This window comes from Camelus bactrianus, chromosome 2 (genome assembly GCF_048773025.1).
Source record: "Camelus bactrianus isolate YW-2024 breed Bactrian camel chromosome 2, ASM4877302v1, whole genome shotgun sequence".
NCBI lineage: Eukaryota > Metazoa > Chordata > Mammalia > Artiodactyla > Camelidae > Camelus > Camelus bactrianus.
Window position 1 is genome coordinate 95,541,266 of NC_133540.1, and position 17,791 is coordinate 95,559,056.

Below are 17,791 nucleotides of genomic sequence, written 5' to 3' on the forward strand. Positions count from 1 at the left end.
CTCTTGAAACTTTGTTTTCTTTTTAAGCAAACTGGTGATGCTTTTTTTTTTTAATGTGTTGGATGTTTTGTTTTGTGCTGTTTTATTTTTCATTCATGCATCCACTGATCCAGAGGTATAAATTGGGTCTTTTCCAGGGTCGGCCACTGTGCTGGGCATTGTGGACTCAGCTCTGAAACAAACCTAGTTCCTACCCTTCTAGACTAGTGGAGGGACGTGGAGAGCTAGCAGGCTTTTGCAGTAGATGGTGATTTTTCTTTTCTTTTCTTTTCTTTTCTTTTCTTTTCTTTTCTTTTCTTTTTTTTTTTTTTTTTTTACTGTGGTAGATGAAGTACAGAATAATGTGGGGGATATAGTTTCTGGAACCTTGACTTTTCACATTTTCATTTTTATTTTTGTGTGTGCAAGTGTGTTTATGTGGTTTTGGTTTTGCTTTGCAGAATTCTTTGCTCAGCTCAGCACAAGTGTGTGCACCCTGGCCCTTAACAGCAGTTTGATGGATCTGGTGCACTACACAAGACAGGGTTTTCAGCGGCTAAAACAAGTAACCAAAACACCTTAATGGAGGCCCAGGTTGATCTGATGTCTTGGGAACTTTTTTGCACATTGGAAGCCTCAAGACATCCAGACATCTGTCTCAGCAGGACACCAGACTCAAGAAGAGAAGCACCATGAGTTGGCCAGGACATTTGTTCACTGAAACTCTCAAGAACTGTGGAATCATTGGTTGGACACGATGGTTATGCAGAAGCAGAGAAGAGGAAGCTGGCCCCAGAGATGATCTTGCCTTTCCTAACTAAAGGACAGAAGTGCAATGTTGCCTTTGTGGGTGTATGAGTGGTCTAGAAACATTTCCTTACTTTTTTAACCAGCAGGATGCAAATGGAATGAGGAGAAGCAATTTCAACTCTGAAAGCAAATTCACATCATCTCAGTAGCCACATTAGTTCGTTCCCAGAAGGAAGTTTCTTTAACAGTGAATTTTGGTGTAGGGTTTTGTGGATGTTTTCTTTTTGCTTTTAAATTATAGGGGAAATATTTGTTTAATAAATTCTAGGGGTCATCTATGAAACGTGAGTTGTGAAGGACTCCACTGTACCCCACTTTCCACCAGTGAACAGTGGCCTTGATAATACCAAGTATTGTCATAGTTTATACAATTGAAGGCATCCGCCCCATGGCCTGGAGTACTGCACATTCACCCCAGCTCTGGTTTCTCCCATTACTGGGTCAGAAGCCAGCCCACATCGGAGTGGCAGAGAGAGAAGCTCCAGCACCCCGGGGAGCCATCTCGAGGTCCCCATGTAAGACGGAGGACGTGGTGCCGCCATTCCCACCCCCTGCTTCAGCGAAGGGCAGTCCATCACATTGACTATATTCTGAATTTTCTACGTTGGGGAAGAAGGGAACCAACATTTGTCCATGACAAGATGGCTGAAGTGCTTTTTGATTTTTGTGTAAGTGGCTCTGGAATTTGAGGTGCTGATCTGTGGGCTGCAGTTATGTGGTAACTCGTGTTGTCTAACCAACTCAGAGTTTTGTCAGCGAACAAAGAAAAATGAAATCTTCTTAGAGAGGCTATATTTTTCTGCTACGAATTATTTTATATTTATAGCAAAACTAGACTTTGAGAGCCCTTGATTGTCTAGGAGAAACTAACTCCCTGCTAGGCTGTGGCAATTTGGGGTGGTTAATTAGACTTTAAAAAAAAATTGTCACCGCATGCCTTCACTCCAGAGTGTTCTCAGTCAACTAGGTTTGATTAGATTGAAGAGAAACTGTGGCCTTCCCGTAAGTTGCTATTGCCAGGTTCTGTACATTAACCCAAGTTTATTCTGAATGACCTAAAATGGAAAAAAAAAATTCCCACATATTCATAAGCACAGATTTTTTTCATTGAAACTTGGAGGGTTATTATTGGAAGCATTATTTTGAGTGCAGTGTTTTTAGAAGCCAGTTCTTTTTATCCCTGTTAGAAGTAGAATTTGCACATGTATTAACAATTGAGGAGTGAGTGTTATTGCTACAGCTCGTTTACTTTTCTCCCTTCATCCCGTCCTGCTCCTCTGCACGTTGTTTCGCACCAAGCATGCTTGACACTGTCATATTTATTTATTAGTGAAGAAGGGAGCACCATCTTTATTTATAGTGAAGAGGTCTAAGGTCCATACGATGAATGTAAGAACTGTCTTGATAACTTGGTAACTATATAAAAGGGATGTGTAGAGGATGGGAGTGATGCTTATTTTTCACAATATGAATTGTTTGTGTGAAGCTGTTCCCTCAGTGTCTTACATTATCCAGCCTGTTCTCTGGTTCTCACTAGCTAGGACAGAGGTCTGTTAGCCTCATATTTAGGTTAAAGCCGGAGAGTTACAGCAATTGCAATATCGGAACATAAGAACTTGATGTGTGATCTTGATGGGCTGATTTCTTTGATGGATGTTCTAAAGCAAAACCATGGTCCTTTTTAAATGACTCGTCTAAAAAGGAACCTGTTGTTAACAGTAATTGCTTGGTAGGTTGTATGGTTATGGCATTGTGTGTCCGTCTCTTACCTGGAGACAAGACACCAGGATCAGGCTTATGTGGTTACTTAACATCTTTTTTCCTCCTAATCCCTTGGCCCTTCCGTCCCCCTCCACCCCATCAGTCCCCAGTACAAGCCACCAGTCAGTCTGGAAGGGTGCGTTCTTGAGCACAGGTTCTGGTCTGTGCAGACCGTGCCGAGTGTGTGTGTCCTGTCGGGAGCCACAGAGCCCCCTTTGACTGAAGACATTTCCAAGTCAATTTCTCAGCCGTGTCTAAAAGAAGTGGTTCCTTTTTCAGTGGCCTTATTCTTTGTGCGTTTTCCTCCCCCTGATATTTATATTGAAATTTTATTTGTCCCTTGAAAAACTAATGAATTTGCAGAGATCAGTTTGTACTATTTTGATCATGGAATATTTCTGATCCTTAACTGCAACATGCATCGTACCTAAAAGAAATCTTAATGGCTACTTTTTAAATAGAGTATGTAAGAGGTAGTGGCTGATGAATCCTTAATGTCCCTAAGGTCTTTTTGCTGTTACAGTTTATATAGAAATCTAAAGGGTTTTTAAGTCATTTGCACTTTTCCACTGCATGCTTAAATCCCCAAAGGCAAATTTTGTACTGAGGTAGATAATTGAAAGGATTAGATTATAAAATTAAGCTTTTCAATGTGTGAAGTTCTTAAAACAACCATAGTAGTACACACTTCACAGTGAGACACATACAAAAAACATCTTGAGTGAAAATTGAGTGTAAAAGTCTTGCCTTTGGCACTACAGTTTCTAGTGTGTGTGTGTCTGTCTTTATTAAGGAATGGATAAATACTGTTTTACTTTTTAAAATGTTGAATGTTTCTGTCCTTGAAGATAATTAAAATGTGAATCACTGAACATAAGATTTTAGCCAGACTAAGGGCCCTGCTAAACAGTGAAAAATACTTTACTGCAATTTACCAGATGACACTGGGTTACGAATGTGAAAACATCAGCCAGGTGCTAGGTGTGGTGAGGAGTGGCAGAGTCCAGCCAGCGTATTACCAGGGCTGGAACGGGACTTACCTGATGTTGTGATTTAACTACCAGACTGAGTGGGGAAAGTGCCTGTTTTTTTTTTTTTTTTTTTTTTTTTGGAACAAAAGGACCTTTATTTTATAATCTGTTTTGACAAAAATGTTTAGCTATTTCCCCTAGACAGATTGGACCACACTTTTCTCCCTTGTTTTATATCCTTAAATGCCCATTCTCAGGATGTTTAGAAGCTGACAAACTACCCTTTTCTGGCTGAAAACTTTCCTTAATTGGTACCTTAAATATTAATGTTAGTAGGATCAGGATCTTACTATTTTTTTTAATGATTCTTCAATAATTTTTAGAAACAAAAAGAACCATTGTGCCCTCCCAAATGGACAAAACTTTTATCTCTATATAAAAGGAAGTATGTGTGTTTGAAAACACACACACACACACACACACACACACACAAAGAGGCTAGCTGAATTGGATATATTTATTGTGCCTTTGTTGACCAAACCTAATTTTGGAATAATGCCGTATTTATTTTGCCATGGTGAGGTGGATCTTGCACCTTTTTCTCTTCTGCTTCATGAAGTTTGAGGTGTATTTGTGCATCTTAAGGTAAGTGAATCAAATAAGCCTTGTTTTCCTACACCTCCCACCACAAGTTCTCCTTTTTTCTTAAGGATTTATATTCCCAGACACTACACAAAATCTGTGAAAAACTGAACCACTTCATGTATTAAATACTGATTAGCAGTATTTCAATCTTGCAAGAATATTTGACCTTTTAGAAACACAGGTGTAGAGATTTGCTCATCGTGGTCAGGGTTATAGCGGTACTTGCTCCCTTCTCTTTCTCTAGCGGGTTGCCTCTTTTGTTTTTTTATCCTATTTAGAATTTATGGATGTGAGTTTTTCCCCTGTGCTTTATCTTTTGTCATTTTGTTTGTGGGAGGTGGAGTGGCAGCAGAGTAACATGGTGTTGGGGGATTTTCCTTCAAACATTGCAAGTGGTATTTCTACCAAATAAACCTCAAACATCCAGTCCAGTTGTGCTAATCACCAAGAATCTGAGAATGAATTGTGACCACTGGCCATGTTCTTTAGTTCTTATTTATGAGGAGTTGACAAGCACCATCTACCACCTTTCTTAAGGTGGCTGTAAATTTCCTGTTGTCCTGGGGAAAGTCACACTGTATTGTGCTCCACGATGTGTCGGATGTTGACAGGTACTGTGATGGGTAGAGAAGTGCCTATATGTATTTCTCTCCCCAAGAGGACGTGAGGGAGACTTACAGCTCCCTGTGAGCCCGGATAGTACTACACCGGCCTGAAGGACAAGGGAATAAGACCACTGACAGCGAGGCTGACCAGGCTGCACTGGTCAGACCGGGCAGTGGCTGACCTAAGGAAGGTAACTTGCTTTGCTTAAAAGTAGATGTTTAAGCGATGCTTAAAACAGGCAGTATTAACTTTTGTTAATTAACTTCTGTTAATTTTCAGGCCATCAACATGTATTGTTAAAATTACTGCACACCCCCCTCAGATAGCAAGTATACACTGTTCATGTTGGTGTGTGTGTGTTTATACACGATAGTCCCAAATCTTGTTTTGATTTTTTTTCTGAATGTGATCATGTTTTGGATGATACCTGAGCAGGGTTACCTTTTTTATTTATTACCATTATATATTATATTATATATATTTTTTTGCTTTCTTATAACTTTAGAGGAAAGTCAAATCTTGGTATTATTGAAATTGTTTAAAAAATAAATTGTCCAGTTGATAAATGAAGATCACTGGTCTATGTCTAAAATAATATGAATTTTTCTTTAATTATTGTGAAATAACGTGCCCGCTGTCTAGTCCACACCGTGATTTTGTATGTAGGATAGGAAAGCAGCGATGCTCTCAGTGGGAAGATGTGCAGCACAGGTGAGGGGACTCCATGTGTGTTACCTACTTCAGCTGGAACTGCAACTTGGGGCTTCTGTGAATAAAATCTAGCTGCCTTGTGTAGTCCTTTGAAAGACATATGTGATCTGTGAGAATTACAGGTTTTCTTTTTTTTAGAAGAAAAATTTGCAAAAGATCTTTCCAAAGATAATGTGCCACAGATCTTTTGTTTGTTGTTCTCTGTAATGAGGATTAATTACTGTTTAAAAAAACATGTAATTGACTTGTTCGTCTTCAAATTCTTTACTTTTGACAAGAGGATAGAGCTGTAAAAAAAAATAAATAAAAATTTAGAGAAATCATTTGGGTGGAATCCATGCTTTTACTTTGCCTGAATATAAAGTAATTCCTAAAATCGCTATACGTAATTACCACTTATAGCCAAAGGAGTCTCACGTGGAATCATGTGCCCTTATTCACAATATGTGTTTACTCTTGCAATGGGAAAAGTGTGGGCAGAGGACAGCACATCCTTCTGTTCAGTTTATTTTTCAAGAGCTCAATCAACAAAAATTAGCTTAGTATCACCTGCATGGCTTATCCTAACATCAGCTGCCAGTGACCAAATTCGCCGATTTTCAGTTTGCTGGGTAGACAGATTGTTTATAGAATGTTAATATTGGAAGGAATCTAAAGGCCATCTGGTCTCTCCTCCCTTTGCCCCTCCGAAAGAAATACTCTAGGTGCTGAAATCTGACTTCTTAAATTCGAATCCTGGCTCTCCAGTCTGCTGTGTGACCATGGGTAAGTTACTTAACCTAAGTTTCTTTTCTCATTTATACTTTGTTGCTTTGGTGTCTGCCTAATGAGATGGTGAGGATCACATTAGATGGTGTGCTTATTATAGCATAGTGTCTCTGGCATGAACACTCGGGCTTTGTGGCTTTTTTTTTTTTAACTTATTCCCTCCCCTCACTGCAGTATCACAACAGTTGATGCTCCAGTCTGACTGGACACTGATAAAGTCCTTAGTACCCACCTCTTCCCCTCTGATTCTTTTGTTCTTACACTAGGTAGACCCCTACTTATGTTGATCCTATGAACAAACGGACTCACCCTTGGCAAGCTAATAGTAAAGCTGACAAGCCAGCAAGACCTGTGTGGGAAACAGCAGGTGTGGGAAAGGGCATGTGTTAGTCCCGAGTAAGGGAAGCTCCAGGGACAAGATCTCATTTGAACTAGGCCTTGAAGGATAATGGGCCATTACACCTCTCTGATGGCTTTCATCTTTTCCACAAAAATTTTTTGTAAACATTTTTTATTGATTTATCATCATTTTACAATGTGTCAAATTCCAGTGTTCAGCACAATTTTTCAGTTATACATGAACATATATATATTCATTCACATTTTTTCTCTGAGCTACAAGATATTGTGTATATTACCCTGTGCTGTACAGTATAATCTTGTTTATCTATTCTAAATCCACAAAAACTTTCTATGTCACATCTTGTCTATTACAGAGTTTTAGTAGAAGTTGTCCATTGTATGGTTGTACCAATTTATTCAAGCAACCCCCGTGTTAGACATTACTTCTGATTTGGGGATATCATAAAGAATGCTCCCACAGCCATTCCTGGAGCAAACTAGTTGGACAGATTGGATTTTTCATATTTTTTAATGAAAATGTGTGCATGTGTATATTTACACTGAGTTACACTTCACCCCTAAAAACTTCAGCATGCATTTCTCAGGAAGTTTTCCAGCATAACCACAATACCATTATAGAAGCTAAGAAAATTTCTCAACATCTAGTATTCAGTTCACATTCAAATTTCTGTTAATTGTGCCCCAAAGGTCTTACAGCTCATTTTTTTGAGCCAAGACTCAGTCAAGTTTTAGACATTACAGTTGGTCATTATGTCTCTTTAATGTAATGTTCTGCATCTTGGATTTGTGTTTCCCTCAGTGTCCTTTAATTCATTCCCTTATCTCCTATGTAGATTCTCTGTAAGCTTAGGTTTAGAGGCTTGATTATATTTGGCAAGAATCTTTCAAAGGTGGTGCTGTGTATTTCGTATTGCATCACGTAAGAAGGCACCTAAAATCATTAGTGATGGTAACTCTTGAGTCTTTGGTTAAGATACCGTCACCAAAACTGTTAATTGGGGCCTTTCCCTGTTGCAGCCATCTTTCACTTACTGATTTTAGCATTCAGTGATCATTTACTCCTTTACCAACTGTACTATGTTTGGAAAAAAACAAAAAGGCGAAAAAAAATCACTCCATTTGATAGGTGGGAAACGGTGTCTTCTGATGTTTTCACTTACGTTTTCATTCTTACAGTATTTGTCCCCTTACATGTGAAGGTGCTGTGTGTGGCACATGGGTTACATGCCCAATACTCTAGACCTAGACCCAGTGTGAGTTCCCAACTGGGTAGATGTGGGGAAAGTTGTCACTTAAATCATACGGAATGAGTTCACAACTAGGAAAGGTTCTGTTAATGAACAGAGGATGCTGAGTAGTAAAAAAGAACAGATGATCCTTCCGGGCTATTCATCTTTGTTCCTCTTGATTTATATATTTAGGATATTAACCTCTTATGTTGTAAATATTTTTCTCCAAAGTATCTTGCCTTTCAATTTTTATTATGGTACTTTTTAAACAAAGTTTGTTTAGTTTTAAGTAGGCCGACTTCTATCAATGTCCGCAGTTTCCGCTTTTTGTATGTAAGGGCTGTTTCCCAGGACACTGCGAGGCCCATTTCCTACTGCTGATTACCGGTGGCAACTCTGAGGTGAGATAGAAACCCTCCTGTGTGTATCCTTCTCAGGCTTTAAATCAGTGTTTAGGCACTTTTGGAGTTTATTTAAACGAGCATTTGTTCACTTTTTGCCAGAGATGCTGCAAATATAAATTGTCACAATCCAGGCCACTTTTAATTAAGACATCTAGGTAGTGTTTAGAACCCCCTCAATCCATTCCAAACAGCTTTGAAGCCTAGTGGGTCTTCAGAATATAATCGAGGTTTATCTCTTACTTGGTTGTGATTAGAAAAGTATAACCATCGAGACTGTTTTGTCTTAGAACAGGATTCTGTCAGTGTTTGTGGTTTCCCCACGGACCACACTCAACTGAAAGCCAAGACTGTAGTGAGACAGCGAGGCTCTGATAATGAAGACCTGTGCCCTTAGAACAGACTGGAGGGTGGCTCTTGGAATGCTTTCTAAACAGACAATTCTATTTTAACTTTAAAAGACCATATGTCTGCTCTGGATAAGTGCTTTACATCACCCTTCTCAATTCCTGGGGCCCAGTCCTAACATCTCGTTTACCTTATTTCACACGTCAGAGGCAGAAACAGTTAAGTGGTCTGTATCTCTCCACTGCTAAATATTCCTGTAAATTATCACCTGAGCAACACACGTGTATACATACACATATATACACTATTACTGGAAAACCAATTGTACTCAACTGCATGGGCTTTAGAAAAATGTCTTTAACTATTTAACTTCCTGTTTTTCCATATTTGTCCTGTAGTCTTTGAAGAGATTCCAACTGCACCTGAGGTCTTCACAAGCATCTCAAGGGAGTAAGTGATCTGGTAGAGTGGTTTTGCAGAGATCCCCCAAGCCTACAACTACAAGAGTTATCATTTTGAAATCTTGTAAAAATTGTTTTCAAACTGATTTACAAATAGACTTAAAAAAAAAAAAGACACATGAGCATACAGAGCAAAAAGAATTTAGAGCAAGTTTACTTCATCCCTTCCTCCCTAAAGTAAACAACCAGTAAGTTTGGCGCACTTTGTGTGCACAGAACTTTTTTGTGCACTTACACATTGTTTTTATACATAAAATTGGATATACTGTATTTTTTTTCCACTTTATATGTCTTCTGTTAATCATTTTGTGTAGTAAGGCTATATCACCATTTATTTAAACATTCTCCCATTATGCACGTAAGCCTCCCCTGGCACCCCACCCAATTATTCTGCTGTTATAAACAATGCTGTACTGAGGAATCTTGGTACACACATCATCATGCATTCTTGTGTTTCTAAAAGATAAATTTCTGGAAGCGGGATATCTGGGTCAGAAGATAAACCAACTTAAAAAAAATTTTGTTGTTACCAAACCACTTCTCCTTAGAAGCTCTTATACCAACTGTGGATGAGCTTAAGTTCTTGCCAGCTTTGGCTGCAAAGTGAAAAACAGTATTATACTCTAAATTTGCATTTCTCTGACAACTGAAGTTAACCACTTTGCCACAAATTTATTTGGCCACTGGGATTTCTGATTCTGTGGAATGCCTGTTCTTGTACTTATTTCTGTGAGATTCTCTTCAGGTTGTTGACTGCCTCTGACATACTGCATGACTTCCCAAGTTTGCTCCATTGCCTGCACCTCGGACGACATCACAGGCTGCTTACGTTTCCCCACTTTTTCCAGCATTGGAGGTGATGGTCAATCCCTGACATGGGTCTTCAGGATTTAAAGTTCCATTAACCTTTAAAACTTATTTCTTGGTCCAAGGAACTGACACTCATCCTGGATAAACTGGAAGCTGTAAAACATTGGCAATGGTTTGAGACCCAGTGGGTATACAGAAGGAAGTTCACTGTAGGTTTCCCTATGGCCCCAGAGATCAAACCTAAAATTTGATGTGTCAGTCCTGAGCCTTACTTGACTAGCCCTATTAACTTCACATTTGCTTATTTTAAATGAAGGTAAAAAGCAAAGGAAGACTGATTTTTTTTTTACCCCTGTGAAATTTACTCCCATCCGTTCAAAGTGTTAGTGATTCCTGTGTACAAAGTGACTTTCTTCAGAATATGTGTCAGGCTGCCCAGCTCCTGGACTGCATGTCTCTTTCCACCCAGGTGACAGGTTAATTTAGATCTGGTGATTTTACACTGAGATACCCACTGTCCTGCCTTGTCAGTGGTCCTAACACAGAAGCTAAAGTGAACACCCTATGGTCATACTGTTCAGACTGGGTTACTTCAACCAACTAATCTGTTAGGCAGAGAACAGCATTCCTCTTATGCTTATGTGTTGGTCCTGAATTCCCCACAGCAAAATGGAGCCATTCGGCCTTTTTTCCTTTCATTTACCTCATCCATGACACTCCCATCGCTCTAGCACAACAGGCCTAGAAAGTGAAAACATGGAGAAGAGGAAAGGAACATGTATTAAGTGATACGTGCTGTGCATTTTCTATGGTTTGTATTTTTAAAACCACCTTTCAAATGAGTCGTTACTTTGCTTTACAGATGATGAAATTTAAGCTATGTCTATGGTCAAGCAGCTTGTAAAAGATGAAACTCATTACGGTATAGATCTGTTTGACCTCAACTTAGGAAGGGATTTTTCTTGAGAACAAACTAAAGGAAATGTGGCTTTTATAAGCTTTTTAAAAATGTCATCCACAAGCAGTTAACATTTAACCGTTTTGGGGTTTTATGGGGGACAATCAGTAAAACTGGATTATGAGCAGGAATAGGTTTTACAAAACAAACTGAGAAGGAAGTCCTGAGAACCTGCAGCCACAGAAACTTCAACAGCACAGTGGCGGGGGAAGGAGTCCTTGTCTAACGCCGCTTCACGTGCTGCCTTGTAGACGTCCTCCATTTACCAGTGCTAGTCAAGACACTAACAATTCTAGTGACTGCTGAGATGGACAGGTTTTTTTTTTTTCTCATTTGTATACTATTTGAGGGCATGGATTACTTAATAGAGAAAAATTTAAAATATTAAATATGTGATAAACCTTTAAAGTAGCATGAAAACAATTTTTAGAAGTCATGAATGATGTAAAGTAACCTTTAAAGTTTAAAGTCCCAGCAAATATGAAATAACTAAAATAGGCAACAGCATGAATTCCCCCTGGGTCCTCTAAGTTTGAGAGTAAAGGGACCAAATAAAACTTCAACTCAGAAACTGATGACTTAGAAGGGTCCAACTGGGGCCCAAGACATTCAGTCCTCTAATTTTCACCATATAGGGTATAGGCATCTAGGCAAAACAAACATCCTCCTCTGTCTTGTGCAAGTTACCTGAATGTCTGGTACTCTATTTCCTCACCTGTAACAAAAAAGGAAGGAGTTAAAATGATATCCTAGAGTCTACAGTGAAAATACTAGCAATCAAACATTTCCCTATTAAATGTGAGTTAACTACACAGAACTTACAAAAAAAACCCCACTGTCCTTCAAGATCATCAGGAGATGGGGAGTGTTCTACACATTTGTTACCATTGTTCAAAACAAATTTATAACATCTTTAAAACTGTTTGCAGAACTAGGCAGGCAAGCATACACACATACCCTACTGACTTTATGATAGTTTTTCTGGGAAGAGTTAAACAATACTGTTCATATAAATCATCAGACTTGGTTCCAAAATAAAGGCAGAGGATAAAATTTTGTCTATGTTAAGTATCTCTTGTTTTGGCAATGACATTGGATTAATCAAAATCTCCACATATTAATTTTTTAAAAAGCAGTATTTGTTATAGCAACATTAAAAAAGTTCTGATGCATATTTAAAAATTTTAACCCCCAACTATTTCAATTTCCCTCCTAGCCACTGCTTATCCTGAAGTTGAACAAACTACCTTCTGTCCTAAACCTTATATCCCTTTACCCACCCTAATTGATAAATAATCCATTTACTATGGTGTAGAATTACTGTGTACCAAATTGTCACACAAGGATGGATGGTCTGGCCTCTCCTCTTGCTTCCATTTGACTGAAGCAGTAAATCAACCATGCGCAGACCCCATGGGTCCATCATGCTTTCTACTATTTTGTACTAGGCTTTTGTGTGTGTGCACATATGTACATATACACACATACAAATATACATGATCATTTTACAGACATGTCAGGAAAGTAAAATACATTGTTAGGTAAATGCATTGTGCTAGTGCCCAAAAATTTAAGAGAAATTTCACATAGGTACATTCTCCCCACTTTTTGAACATTTAATTGTTTAAAGTAAGAACCTACAGTTTGCTTAAACAATTAAGTGTTTAGTTTTACTACCCTAATTTCCTGAAGCCACATCTTTGTTTACTTACCAAATACACATTCCTTCAGTCAGTCCGTCGCTGGCCGGGTTTCTTCTTTAGCTCAATTTTTTCAGTTTTTAATGTGCATCTTGCTCTCATTTCAGCAGAGCCCTAGGAGCCTGGGGGCAGCTGAGACCCATTCTAAAGTTTTACAACTCTCTACAGGCATATTTACAGAGTGTTACCTGAAAATACCAAGGAGCCACCAGACATTCCACTTGTGTGCAATTCATTAAAAGGAATTTACATTCACTCCACTAGTAAGAATTATTTACTCCTCTGGCTCTGGTCTAAAAGGATGTGGTAGGTATGAGTCAACAAAACTGTGTCTGGCCTTTTCCTCCCCGTCTTCATAAGCATTAGCCACTCCACAGGTGTAACCCTTTATACCAAAAGGCCTGAGTGCATAAAGTGGGTGAGATCTGAAGCACAAAAGCTTCGTTTGAATATATGGCACCTCCAGGGATTAAGTAAAAGCCACAACCAACCAGCCAAGTCCTGAGAACTATTAACAGGGGTAATTAGGAAAACATTTTGAACCTGGGCCTCAATTGCGCTCAGTGTGCTAAATAATGCAGGCACAACATGAAATCAGTGTAAACTTTAACATGTTTTAGCTTTAAGCTTTCTATTTAGTGCCCTTTTCCCAAGTGTAATGTGTAGAATGCACCACTAGAGAGCAGCCATTTCCTATAGGAAAAAAAAATGTAGAAATATACGCTGAACACAAGGAGAATCCCACTTCACACCCAGGAGAATGGCGATAATCAAAGACAAAGACAGCACAAAGCATTGGAGAAGATGAAGAGAAACCAGAATCCCCATACTCCACTGACAGGCATATAATGCAGTACAGCCCCTATGGGTAACCGTTTGGTAGTTCCTTTAAAAAAAACGAATAGCCTCAGCAATTCCACTTGTATGAACCCACCCGAGATAAATGAAAACATGTTCATAAACATGCTTTATGTGAACACTCATGGCATCATGGCAGCATTATGCATAACAGCCCCAAACTGGAGACAATCCAAATGATCAACTGGTGAGTGGATAAACAAACTGTAGTATATGCATAAGATGGACTAATATTCAGGGGTAAAAATGCTATAGTACATATAAAATGAGCCTCAAAACCATCATGCTAAGTGACACAGCAAGATGCAAAAGACTATACAGAGTATAGTTTCACTTATATGATATACCCAGCAAAAGCTAATTAATGGACAGGAACACATCAATGGTTGCCTGGAGAGAAAGGCAGGGAGGAAAGGATGGGGAGGAGTGGAGACTGCAAGAAGGACGCGTGAAAGTTTTGGAAGCATGATGAAAATGTTCTAAATCCAGATTACGGTGATGTTGGCACAACTTAATAAATTTACTAAATCATGGGTTGTAAACATGGGTCACTTTTTTATTATATAAATTATACTTCAATAAAGCCGGTCTTCAAAAAAGCACAGTGATTTAGTACTGCATCAGAATAGGTATTGAGAAACGAAACAAGCAGAAGCAGGAAAATTAGGGCACTTTGTGTTAGAATGCAGTACAAATAGCCACTGTGTTGTTCAGTCCTGAGCTCTGGTTTCCAGACAGGAAAAAAGATAATTGTTTGCAGACGAATAGGGGGAAATCAGGGAATTTATGGTCAGGTAGGAATTTTATTACTTTTGGCCAAATGCCAAAACAAACTTCTTTTTAAAGAAAGGTTGCAAAGTTTCAGACAGAATGCAGTTATTTTCTGAATCTACATAACTACTCTGGAGTCCTATTTATGAAGGGATTTAACAGCAATGTGCTAAGGAACTGGTGTATATAAAATAACTGATACTTGAGACATGCAGGGCAAAGTGATACACACACCAATGCCAAGAAATCTTACATTTCATGGATTATCCTTTTATGAACTCCCAGTTTAAATTTAAGAAAGAAACTTTAGGCATGACAAAGATATGGGACCAAAAAGCTCATTCTGTTAAGGTCTACTAAGAAAGTCAACATGAAAACTTTACAGAGAAGTCTAGCAGCACATAAGAGAAAGGTTAAGTGAATAACAAGACAAAACTATGCCATTTGGGGGGCTCTAGAACAGAAGTGGCAACATTCTGCCGGCAGGGGTTATGAAAGACCTGTAGTCTGAAGGGCTCTCCCACTACTGTTAGTTCTTACATAATTATAAACATACTTTAAAATGCTTTACTGGAGTCTCAGGAAAGCAAGGAAACCTCCAAGGCCAATATAAAAGCTAGACTCTGAGCAGAAGTGGTAAGTAAACAGAAAAGCCACGGATGCCCTGAGGACAAATGCCACTATCAGCGCTGGGACTGGGACACCAAGCACTGAACCACAGTAAGACTAGCTGAACCTGAGCACCTAGAATTTGGCCAGGAGCCAAGAAGAGAGCAAAGATGTCCCAGGGCAGTTCCTGGCCTAGAGAGGCAAATGCGAAAAAAACTTTCAGAAAGAACATGCCCAATTTGGAACTTGTGGATTTCCACAGATTCAATCAAGAATGCATTTACGAAATAAAATCATCAAACAGGGAAGAATGACACCATAAGGAAAAATTCAGAGACAATAAACAGATTTAGACCTCCTGAGACTTCAGGTACTGGATTTATCAGCCATGGGATACAGAAAGAACTATCTATGACCCACCCAAAGAAAGAAAAAGATGCAGCAAAAGAAAGGAATTAAGACTAAAAATCCATCAAAATTACCAAGCATAGCTAAGAGAGAATGAAGTAGGACTTTTGGGAAAGAAAAACCTAGTAATCAAAATTAAAAATTCAATGGTTTAACAAAAGGTTACACAGAGCTGAAGTCAAAGTTAGTACATAGGAAGACAGTTTAAAGTTCTAGAAAAACAGAAGTAATATTCAATGAGTCCATGAAAGAAATTTTCAGGGCAGAAAGATACATCGCAAATATAAGAATCACACTGTATACTAGCAGGACAAGACAAAGAAAGACATATATAGATGCATCCATAGTGAAACTACAGATCAGAACAGATGAAGAGATCTTAAAAGCAGCAGCAGAGAAACAGAAGATCCCATAGGAAGGAAGATAATTAGATGGCAGCTGACCTGAAGTACAAAGAAAACCAGATAGCAGTGGACTAATAACTTAAAAACAGAGAGAAAACTAGAATTGTATCTAGTAAAACTATCAAGAACAGTTAAGTGCTGTGTATTTGCTGAGAGTAAACCTTAAGCGTCCTCACCACACACACAGAGAAAGGTAACTGTGAGGTGATGGACTGTGATAATCACCTGACTGATAATCACAAAGTATGCATATGTCAAATCATATTGTATACTTTAAATTTCATCAATTATACTTCTGAATAAAGCTGAAAACATTAAAAATACATTTTAAAAGTAGTAAAATAAGGACATTTTCAGATGAACAAAAATGGAGATTACTTTAACAGAACTTCCCCAAAGTAACTTTTGAAATACATCCTTTAGGGAAAAAAAATTACCTCAGAAGGAATGTCTGAGATACTAAAAAGAAAAATGATTAAAGTAAACCCAAATAAATATTTAATCATGTTTAAATATGGGCTGCAAAATAACGAAAATACTGAAAAAAGTTGGAAGAAAAGTGATGAATTTTAGTGCCTTTCATTGTTCAGAAAGGCATTTAACATACTGATTAACTCTAGATTGTGAAATATGCAATGAAATTTTCAAGGTTAACCGCTGCAAGATTGAAGGAGGTGGAAGGGAAACACAAACCAAAATCCTTCATTTAAAAAAAAAAAGGTTTTTGGGTAATGGGGAGTGGTGGGGTACTGGTAAAATTTCTGATCATTTAATCCTCCACCCTAAAAAAAAATTAACCAGCCAGAGCAAGGAGGATAAATTTAAAAAGCCTATGAACATCCTAATCAAACTAGGAGTTTCAGGAACCCCACAATCTGAGCAGGTATAAGACATTAACAAATGAGGTGTTAACAACGAGTAGGAGGAAAACCACCAGTACTGACCCACGAGAGAGCCACAGCACTCACTAAGACATGTGGAGAACCAGCTCCAGAACAGCACTGAAACTGGAAGGTGTTTTTGCCTTTATTAATAGCAAGGGAGAACAAAGGGTCTGAGGCAGGTCTGAAAGGGCTGCAGTATTTTGGGCCCATGAACACTTCAAAACTAACCAGTGAAAGCACCCTTCCAGGATAAAATCCCTAGGCACAGAATCAAATACACATCTGAAAATTACACTACTTAAAATAAAACGTTCAATTCTTTTAAATTAGCATAAACATAAATCAGAAAACTTCAACGCACACACACACAGAAAACTAATCACAATATAGAATCTCAACACATTTCTCTACTGACAGGTCAAACAGCTCAAAGGAAAATAAAAATAGCAATATACAGTAGACTGAACAACACAATTAGCTAGTTAGATGTAATATACAAATACAGAAACTACACCACAACATTAGGCTTCTCAAGAATACATAAATAACAACAAAGTTTAACATAACAGGCCATAAAACAAGTCTCAGTACATTTCCATGAAGTGGAATCAAACATACCATGGTCAGACCAAATGAAATTAAGACATATTTGGTAATTTAAAATATACTTCTAAACCCATGGATCAAAGAAAAACGTGTATTGAACATTTATAAAATATTTGCAAGTGAAAATTAATGAAAACAGTGCAAATAAAATTTGTGGGATCCAGCAAATGATATTTTAAAAAGTAAAACTTACCAAAACTGACTTAAAAGAAAACAAAAATACTGAAAGATCATATAACCAGTAAGACACTGAATTGTTAATTTTTCTGCAAAAGAAAACTAGGTTCAAGATGTTCAAGAAATGGATTATTTCAATGTTAAATAATTCAGAGAACAGAAAAGAGACAATACTCCATAATTCATCATATATGTCATTTAGCACTTGGTTAGACAAATTGACCAATGGAATGGAACAGAAAGTCCCAAAACAGATGTTTACTTACATGGAAATTGGCCATGTAGATAAAGTCCCTGGGGAAAGGATGAATTAGTCACTAAACAGTTTAAAGAAAACTGGCTATCCACATAGTAAAAAATAAAATTTGTTCTCTCTCACCCATAGACAAATCAATTCCAGGTGGACTGATGACTATGAGAGACTTTGACTTTTAGAAGAAACAAGAAATATCTTAAGACAAAGAACTACATTTGAATAGGTTAAAATTAAGAAGTTTTCTTTACCCAAAACCCCAAAAGATAAGCCATAAACTGGGAGGAGATATGTGTAATA

General features: G+C 38.1%; 2 protein-coding genes across 24 annotated transcripts in view; one reads left to right on the forward strand and one right to left on the reverse strand.

The window, feature by feature from the left end:
- The window catches only part of AFF1 (ALF transcription elongation factor 1), a 173,352-nt gene extending 167,546 nt beyond the window's left edge, over positions 1–5,806 (forward strand). For all 6 annotated transcript variants that reach the window (XM_074346891.1, XM_074346903.1, XM_074346892.1 and 3 more), the window contains one exon: positions 441–5,806. In XM_074346891.1, the coding sequence (XP_074202992.1) occupies positions 441–562 (122 nt within the window). In that variant the 3' untranslated portion in view covers positions 563–5,806. The remainder of the gene's footprint in view (positions 1–440) is intronic.
- Positions 5,807–9,189: 3,383 nt separating this feature from the next.
- Positions 9,190–17,791, reverse strand: part of KLHL8 (kelch like family member 8) — a 59,296-nt gene continuing 50,694 nt past the window's right edge. For 6 of the 18 annotated variants that reach the window (XR_012500473.1, XR_012500510.1, XR_012500472.1 and 3 more), the window contains one exon: positions 9,190–17,532. The gene's annotated coding sequence lies outside the window, so the exon portion shown is untranslated. The remainder of the gene's footprint in view (positions 17,533–17,791) is intronic. The other 12 variants (XR_012500489.1, XR_012500506.1, XR_012500480.1 and 9 more) reach the window with 10 other exon arrangements.